General features: G+C 36.3%; 1 protein-coding gene across 1 annotated transcript; it reads left to right on the top strand.

The window, feature by feature from the left end:
- The first annotated feature begins 2,633 nt into the window (after nucleotides 1-2,633).
- On the top strand, nucleotides 2,634-8,856 carry si:ch211-225p5.8 (uncharacterized protein LOC555567 homolog). The gene is made up of 5 exons (XM_033981207.2): nucleotides 2,634-2,858; nucleotides 3,586-3,752; nucleotides 5,707-5,941; nucleotides 7,900-8,062; nucleotides 8,549-8,856. The coding sequence occupies exons 1-5, from the start codon at nucleotides 2,816-2,818 to the stop codon at nucleotides 8,592-8,594; spliced, it is 654 nt and encodes a 217-aa protein (XP_033837098.1). The 5' UTR covers nucleotides 2,634-2,815; the 3' UTR covers nucleotides 8,595-8,856.
- Nucleotides 8,857-9,794: the final 938 nt, after the last annotated feature.

Here is a 9,794-nt window from a genome sequence, read left to right as displayed (position 1 = left end):
GGTGTGCAGGCTCACAAAGGTAAACATGTGGATATTAATGTTTGCTATTCAGCTCTATAGGATATGTTGATTTTGGTAACTTTTTTGCCAAAAGACTAAAATAAATTCAATTTTTTTTTATTCTGAGTGTTCTTATTGCACTGAAAGACATGTGTCCTTACTGTGAGCGAGCTTGCATCTCTACAAACCTGACTCATATTTGTCCTAGAGCAAAGCCTCCCCGTGCTTGTTTCCATGGAAATGGTTGCTCCTTTGGCTATAATATTTCACAGTATGGCCTAAAATGAGTCTATATCCACAGAAAATGTTCTGAAGTATGGAATTATTTTTTTTATTTCTATGGAAACATATAGGTGACATGCCACCTCCAGAAAGTTACACACTGTACCTTTAAAATATATATATTTTAAAAATCCTTTGCCACCCTCTGCAGGCGTTCTCACCTTTTCAGGTTCACGTCCTCTACCAGAGGCCTGTTTGTATGTTTACTCAGAATCATAATTTTGATAAAGAAATGGAGATTTAATTGAATACCAGATAAATATGTTATTATTATTTTAGAGAAAAGTTCATTGGTGTTTATTTTGTGAACTTTACTTAAACTTTAGCAATTGTGGGGTCTGAAATATTTATAAACACTGTATATCAATATTCGCTGAAAAAAATGTATTGGAGCATTCTTGGCTTCAGCTCTTCACTTTTGCACATTCAGATTGGCAGATACTTTATTGTCAAGGTTAAACCAAAGCCTTGTCATACGCTCGGTGTGTCATCTGCTTTCATCACATGACAATATCCATGACCCCTTCCAAAAGACACTTAATCTCCTTTCCTTTTTGCCTTGAGCACATTCCCATAACCACTTTCGGCCTAGACATTTTCAAGTGCGTTCACAAGACCTTGGTTTAAGTTGATCTCTAAACCAGTGATAAGAATAAATAAGGTAAAATAAGCGAGTAATGCTTCTGTCATGTCCACGCACTCACTGTATTAACAACTGTACAGTGTGATTGAATGTGTGTGTGTGTTTTGGCAGCCTTGACTCCAGCGGCCTTACCACGCTGACAGGCTCTCTGGCACTGATGGATGAGGGAGATGTTTGGTGGGCCGTGGCGCATGTCAAGGTGGATTCTGGCTGACAACTTGGTAAGCGAGCGTGGAATGTATCATGTTTATTTTATGTGGATTCATGGGAAGGTGGTCTGAATTGTTACAGCAATTATGAGTAATTTAGGTGGTACACAAATTTCAAGTTTTGCTCATAGTGAATCCTAGTATGTTGATTAAATTTTCTGATTCTGTACATTGTTGTTATATATGTTTATTTTTTCATGTATCTGAAAGAGAGAGAGGAGTGGAGAGAAATATCAAATTGACTAAGCCAAGAATGAATTCATGACACTGAGGCTAAATTCCCAGTTTCACTTTTTGTTTTGAGCAAACATAGTGTTGTTGTGTCCTTGGCACTTCACCAGTCATTATCTGCTAAACCTCTGGTGTGTACATAATGAGTTCATGAAAAAAATGTAAGGAGAAGTTTTGGAACATTTTAACAAGAAATACAAGATCAAGCCATTTTTTTTTGTTTTAGTCTAGTTTTAGTTGACAAAATCTGCCATGCTAATTTAGTCATCCAAATCCGCAATAGTTTTAGTCAACCAGAAAATACATTGTTTTATTTTAACTATGATAAACAGTATTACATCACTTCATGGGACATATACAGGCGTGTTCCTTGTATTGTAATTCATAGTTTTAGTTATTAGTTGTTTGGGTTTTTTTTATTATTACTTTTTATCATTTTCTTTGTAGTTTTATGCAGCAAAAAATTACATTGACCAAACTGACAAACTATTTTAGTCAACAATATTCCCAGCTCAACCACCAATAATGTGTTTGCGTGTGTGTGTATATGTGTATGTGTATATATATATATATATATATATATATATATATATATATATATATATATATATATATATATATGTGTGTGTGTGTGTGTGTGTGTGTGTGTGTGTATATATATATATATGTGTGTGTGTGTATGTGTGTATATATATATATATATATATATATATATAGAGAGAGAGAGAGAGAGAGAGAGAGAGAGAGAGAGAGAGAGAGAGAGAGATCAAATCAAATATACTTGAGATATGACACTGTTTCCTTTCTTTCACAACCTTTGCACCTTTGCAGGTATAATATTGCTGTAGTTAAAAATAGCAAAAATTAATAGATTCATTGATTTATCAAAAATGTATAAAGAAATATACACATTCAGGAGATAAACTGCATAGCTTCATCGTCTGCCCAACGTTTTATTTGCCTAACAAAACATGGCTGACATTACTTTGCATGTGAGGCTTACTGACCATGATAAAAAAAAAGAAAAAAAAAGAAAAGGTAAATAGTAAATATGATACTAAATAAAAAATAAACTCAATGAAACCAATTGAACAAAAAGCATAAAAAATAAAATAATTTTGAAAAGATTTGAGTGAAAAGTTTGGGCAGTAAAATGACTGAAGTGTGTAGTATGAGTGTTGTCCATTGGTGTTGTGGATCACGTCTCTCCGATTCTCAGATTTCTTGCTGGCTCTGGACACTCGCTGCGTCTCTTCCAGTTCACACACTAAATTTAGCCAACTTATAGTCAGACTAGATCACACGGGGGACCAAAAACTACATCGGACACGTCAACCTTTCATATCAACAACCTGGACTGACAGCTGCGCTCCCCAGCAAAAAAGATTGTACTGGCAGTAATGTGATCAATAGCAGATAGCAACAAGAGGATTTTTTTCCATGTTAAAAGATGATATGCAGGTTTCTTCTCCTAGTTGTCCTCAGTTTGTTTGGTAAGTTTTCAGTCTTGAAGTGTGGATTTGCTTATTATTGAAATAGGAAAATATGTGTGAACTTGTATCTGGGACATGGTCGTTGTTGTACACTTGTACACTGATTTGTATGAAACCTTCATTTAGGATTCCAAGTAATACCTAAAATTGTATATGTATGTAGTCTAAAATTGTCCTTTCTAACCAATTATTACCATAATATCTGCAGGAATCAGGATATTAAAGCTCCAGTCTGTAACTTTTTTTCCAAAAAATAAACTAAAATAAAAGCATGTTTTGTCATTATGGATGTGTTTGTTGCACTCAAAAACCTAGAAAAACATGTGGCCTCACTGTGAGTGGGCTTGATACTCAATACCGATACCATGATGATGATAAGAAACAGATTGTGTTTTTGAGCATTAAATAATAGTACTTTTCTTTATATTACCATGTGGCCTTATATCTGTGTAATTTCTCAGTCGTCCAGGTTCTTGTGTGTATACTAGTCTATGTGTCTTATGCTTGTTCTGATACAGCTCAAGATCATTCTAAAGCTGTTCAGCAAAGGTTAATTTTTATCCTGTGAATGTGACTTTTTTACCATCTATTGTTGCTGAAATGATTATCTAGTTGCGATACTAGTTTTAATATCGATTAGTATTTTGATACTTTTGACAACCCTAGTAGAAGTAGTAGAATGAGAGACTCATATTTATTCCCATATGCCGTCTGTTTGTGAGTGTAGTGCCCCATGCCCTGGGTGCCTGTGCTGAGGTGGACTCCATGACTGAAGCTGTGGCTGGGCAGAACTTTCTCCTGGGCTGTATCTCCTGTAAGAGGAGAGAGGAGGTGTCAGCGTGGACCACAGTGGACTGGCACTTCAGAGCCTTAGGAGAGCAAGAGTACAGGCACGTGAGTACACACACTGGCTATGAAGAGCTTACGAACCATACCATGCCAGCCTTATAGCATCAGTCATTTTAGGAAAAAAAATGTTTTCTTTTGTAATTCTACTCTCCAGACACTGCTGTATCTGTAGGTGTCAAATCATCAACATAGGCAGTTTTGGGGTTTTTTGTATTTTCCCGAAAAAAAACTGTTATTTTTACATCACGCTGGTGGTATTCTATTGATACTTTGGAGGGGATATCATAAACATTCTCTGTGGGTGTGAAGCTAACTAGAAGTTCTCAAATTACTCAAAGTACTCAAATTAGATTTTAATCTGAGCATTGTTTTAACACGGTATGACCAGAAAGAACTGACTTAGTTGGAACTACAACAGGTGAGATGATTTGTGCTCTCACATATAAAATTAAAGTCACAAGCTAGCTAGCATTAGCCAATTTTTTTCTTGAGTTTTCAGACTTGGTTAAAACTTATTTGGCAGTGTCAGAATAGTAACACGGAACTTTCCACCATAGACATAGCACACCCTCAGTGTGATGCCACCGCAAAGTATCAATATGAAGGCTATGTCTATTGTTCAGAGTGTTACCATGCTGACACAACACACACATTAGCAAACACAAAGCTTTAAGATGGTCTGAAGAAGGTGAGAGTGACTAACTGAACAAACTGTTGGCTAAATAGCTTGTGACTGTAATTTCATGTCACAAGTTATTTCATGACTTGTTTAACAGCACAAATCAGCCCAGCTTAGTTCCAACTAAGTCAGTTTTTTATGGTCATTAGATTCAAAGTACCAATAGTAATACTGTGTACCTAATTTATTGTTTTTCAAATCATTTACTGCCATGAATAGAATGAATTAATAGGGGTTTTTTCTGTTCAGTTGAAAAGAAAGATTAAACAAATCGTCTAAGTTATGTCCTAATGGAAGACAGACATGGGATTTCATAAATTTTCAACCTCCTGCTCCTTTATGATCTTAAATAAGAAAAATTATATGAAATGTACATTATGTATACTGGATACATGTATATTTACTTTCGTCTTGTGTTCATTGACCTGCTTTAAATAAATAATTAAATCAAAATTGACTTTATCGAGTTTATTGTTTATTCTACAACCAAAATGTATGATTAATTGGGTCCTGGTAGGCAGCTAATCAATCATTACAAATTTAGATCAACTATGACAACACTAACATCTATTGTTTAATTAAGCAACCACAAACATATAGCCCTAGTTATTGGTCTTCATATTTGTGACCACAGTCAGACCCATTTAGTCCATTAACCTGTGCTTAAGCAGGCTAGCATAATCAAATAATAATTTTAATTAATAATAATTAGCCAAGTGACTCCATTGTTGATAATAAATGTTTGTAATATTCTGAGAATTGTTATCATAGTAATCCTAATAAAAGTAGTGTTTAATTCCCCAACAAAACATACACGCAGGAGAACAGGTAAACAGCAGATTCCCCATAATATATATTTTATTCATAATCGTTCAGCGTCAAAAGTAAATCAATTGTGATGAAGTGCAATTGTATTGATTAAAAACTGAAATTTACACTGCCCTGCTCAGCTATGGGCTCAGCCAACTTGTTTTAAACTCAGCCTCAGCAGTTCATCTCACTCAGCCCTTCTCACACAGCACCATCTTTGGAGAGTCTTTATTTTATTTCAACATGTTGTTTTTCCCTCCCCTGGTAAAGTGTCTGTGCATTTTTGGTTGAATTATCAGTGTTGATGACATATGGGTGTTTTAGAACACCCATACTTCCTGGATTTTTGCACTTTTCTTCTCTACGTTTCTCAACAAACCACCCTTAACTGATATTAAACTGTGATATATATTTATCATAAAAACATGACATAGTCATATGCACTTTAATACCTTATATACCTCTATTACAAATGTGTACAATATTCCATTTGATTCACTTTTTTTTTAGATTTTCCACTATGAACACCCGACCGCTGACATCCTCCATGAAGACTTCAGTGGGCGTCTGGAGTGGCATGGCACTATGCACACGGACATCCAGATCGGAGCCATCTACCTGAGCAACGTGACCTTCAACGACACGGGGACATACCTGTGCACCTTCCACCGCACGCTCCACCTCCCTGTAAGGAATGAGGAGGTCACCGTGGAGAAGGAGGTGGAGCTGACCGTGGTGGCTGTAGGTCAGAGGAGGCTCTTCCAAATCATGTAACTCTAGTAGATGCTGTGATGTATTGATACTTTGCAGCTGATATCAACATTTCGTGAGGAGGGGGGAGTTAATTAGAGGCACTAGAGGCATTAGAGTTAATTAGAGTCTGAAGCTCTGTTACTCAAGTTAGACTGTAATCTGATCTTTCTTATAACACAATCTGACCATAAAGAACTGACTTACCAGGACCACAACAGTGAGCTGATTCCTACATAGACATGCTCTCTCCCCAGCATGATGTCATAGCAAACTACCCATTGGTGTTTTTTGTATTGTAGAAAGTGATGAAAAAAGTCAATTCACAAATGCTGAACCTGATCATTTCTATTAGTGATTAGACCAATCTGTATTAAAAATTATTGGCCTATAGGTTGTAGTGATGTCAACTGAAACCAGTGGCTTATCATGCACAGTAGAGTTAGTTTTCAGATCCAAGGATATGATGATGTCATGCTCCCAGATGGGGGGCAAGAGCTAGTTTCCCCTGTTTATGGGTTTCAGGGGGAAATTTCCACTGCTGTTGGCATAGTAATTTTCTTTATAAATATCCTAAAATGTTAAGCCAAATAATTTCTATTAGTGGCTAGGACTTAAAACTTGCCATGATGCAACAAAGATCTACATTTTAAAAGTATTAAATATGATTGGTCTAATGTTTTCATAGCATCCCAGTGCCAGAAAAAGCAGTACCCTTCCTTTGTTGTCATAGTTTTATCAACAACTGAACTGTAAATATTGATTCCACAGCATAAGCTCCTGTGAGCAGAACATGTGATTTTGTGTATCATGCAATTCTGGAAAGCATGTATTTTTCAGAGAAACCTATCTATGCCAACATGGTGCTGCTCATAGTAACCATATAAATCTGACAAAAGTCTTGGAAATGTGGGACCAATGGGCTGTGGAAATATAAAAAGATGGTTTATGGCGGCACAGGCAGCGGCTGGTTAAGCTATTGATAATTCCTTGTGGGCTCTATCTTAGTAAGAAAGAATCAATAATCATCGTAGTTTATATTCATGCACAGTGCTCAGTGGTTAGTGCCTTCACACACAAGCCACAGATTCACACTTCTATTCCAGCTCCAACCACCGCACTCTGCCATTGTGTTCTTTGGCACGACACTACTCCCATCATGTTTGTGAATGTGTAAGCGATTCATTTGTGGTGGCTGGTGAAACCATTTTGGTCCCTGGGCAGCGATGTCTACAGAAGTTAGTGAATCTTAAGACGCTACATCGGTCATTTTCATTTAATAGGTTTTGAAGGTAATTTTGTTTGATTAACAATAATGTATATGGAAAATCTGTCAATCATAGAGGCGGCTTAGATGAGCCTGTATGAGCAGCGAAACGTCTTCACTCCTACAACCTTTTTGTCCATTTGACAGATTTTACTTTTGGCTTTTACTGTGGACCAGACCTGGTCGACTGAGGGATTACACAGACATATGATTTTTGTTTTACCCTCAAAGATGCTTTACAGTGCAGTATTCATTCACTCCATATGTGGTAGAGGTAAGCTACTACTGTAGTTACAGGTGCTCTGAGGCAGACTGACAGAAGCAAGGCATCCATTTTGCTCCATTAGCCCTTCACTCCACCAACAACACTCTTACACACATCCTGATGTAAGTGAAGTGTCTTGCCTAAAGACACAGTGAGAGCTTTTTCCACTGGCACCCCACTGTGGCACTTAATATTCTCAACAGTCTCCCATCCAAGTACTAACCAGGCCCAACTCTGCTTAGCTTCTGAAATTTGACAAGATCAGACTTTGACCTCATGCAGCTGCAGCTCAAATGTTGCTTTTGTAAAATTCATCTGTATGTCCTGAGAGCGTGGCTCTGTGGTACGCAATAACTGAATGTCATAGACCCATTCTTTGCCTGTTTAGTTACACTAATTACATTTATGCTTTGTTTTCCAGCCAACCGGGAGCTGACAGCGGTGATATCAGAGATCATGATGTTTGTGCTGATTGTGGTTCTACAGCTGTGGCTCATCATGGTCCTGGTTTACTGTTACAAGAAGATCTCAGCAGACCACGAGAGGAGAGAGGCAAAGAAAGCTCTCAGGGCCCAAGAGGAGGCGTGAGTAGGCTACATGCTTTCCAGATTCTAGGGTGCAATGATGTCATACTTCCCTCAATTTATTATATTGTATTGTTGTATCTCTTAAGAAATAGCTAAAGGGTAAATTCTCTAATGTTAAGTTGATCATTTCTATCAGTGTTTTTAGACCCTATAACTTTCTATATTACAAATTCTACAAATTGGAAAAAAACTAAACTTAACTAAATTAATTTTAGCTGCTTCCCATCGACATTAAATATTATTGGATGTGATTAGAGCTCAACTGACATGTTGTTTTCATGGCCAATATTGATACTTATTGTTCAGAATCCAAAGAAACAAATAGTCAATAAGCTCTGCCCATATTTTTCTGGACGCCTTTAAAATGTGAATAATCACAAATCTAATCTCAACACATGTCACAATCACAATTACGTAGATATTTTCCCATATCGTGCAGCCGTAGTATGAATAAGGGATTTATGTTTAATTTATGTTTTGCAGGCTCTTGGAATCCAAAGACAACTGCGATGGTGTGCAGCTGGAGTAATCCTGTCTGAGAGTGAAATCTGAGCCATCCTCTTGTGTTGTATTAACTGGTTGGTCTTAGAAAATGTGCACGTCAGGGCTATTTGATACAGCCAAGTACATCTGCCTACATTTTTTTCTCTGTCACACCCAATGACAGGGTGGAATAATGTTTACTACATAAGACTTCTAATCATAATCTTTGTAATGAATGAGTCAACATGGCATAAGACATACTGTATTCTCTTTTTTTATACAAGACTACTGTTTTTGTGAATTTTCCCAATCAACAAAAATAAAATTCAAATTTCAATGTACATATTTTGATATAATTTTAGCAAATGAAGGATGTGATCATGTATATAAATGTACTACATAGTGATGATGGCATTATCTGTAATCAATCAATCAATCAATAAACTTTATTTCTATAGCACCTTCTAACAACCCAGGCTGCCCAAAGTGCTGTACAACGTTAAAAAACACGATTAAAAACAATAAACTTCATACAAATCAACAAAGCATATTACATCATTAAAATAAAGAGTCACAGGGCCACTAAGTGCTGAAAGCCATTCTAAACAAAAAAGTTTTCAGTTTGGCTTTAAACAGAGGCAGGTCAGAGATGGAACGCAACTCTGTGGGCAATGAGTTCCAGAGTTTTGGAGCCGCCACTGCAAAAGATCGATCTCAAGTAAGAGTAAACAGATACTTGGGACACTACCTAAGAGTAACCATCTGGAAGCAGCATCTTACTTATAAATGGTAGTTAATATAATTTAACAGACAAACATTAAATAAGGCACAAAATCTGGAATTTTCTAATGAGAAATGAGATAAACAAAATCATATCTGCAAGAAACAGAAATGTTCAATTTATTTGCTATCACTTAGAGTTTAAAAAAGATATTACATTCACCTTGGTTGCCAGTGCAATCTGCAAATACACTGCATTCCAAATTATTATGCACATGATATTTTTCTCAGATTTTGCCAAGTTGTCAATATAAATTGTCATCATAATTTTCAAGTCATGAACCTTTAGTGTACAATTTGAATGTTACTGAACAATCCTCCCAATGAAAACAGTATTTTTAAAATAATAAAAACTTAAAATGGACTGTTCCAAATTATTCTGCACAACAGCGTTTCAAGCCATGTTATTGTTGTAACGAACTTAAAATGGGCATTTGTTTGTTTTTTTTCAATTAGAATTATTAAC

Source organism: Periophthalmus magnuspinnatus, chromosome 16 (genome assembly GCF_009829125.3).
Source record: "Periophthalmus magnuspinnatus isolate fPerMag1 chromosome 16, fPerMag1.2.pri, whole genome shotgun sequence".
In the NCBI taxonomy this organism is placed as follows: Eukaryota; Metazoa; Chordata; class Actinopteri; order Gobiiformes; family Gobiidae; genus Periophthalmus; species Periophthalmus magnuspinnatus.
This window is presented reverse-complemented; position numbering and strand designations above follow the sequence as displayed.

Bases quoted from the DNA above. Each gene is read 5' to 3' on its own strand.
- si:ch211-225p5.8 (XM_033981207.2), top strand. From the start codon at position 2,816: ATGATATGCAGGTTTCTTCTCCTAGTTGTCCTCAGTTTGTTTG. The intron at 5,942-7,899 runs GTCAGAGGAGGC...TTTGTTTTCCAG, and splicing joins GCTGACCGTGGTGGCTGTAG to CCAACCGGGAGCTGACAGCG. The intron at 8,063-8,548 runs GTGAGTAGGCTA...TATGTTTTGCAG, and splicing joins CTCAGGGCCCAAGAGGAGGC to GCTCTTGGAATCCAAAGACA.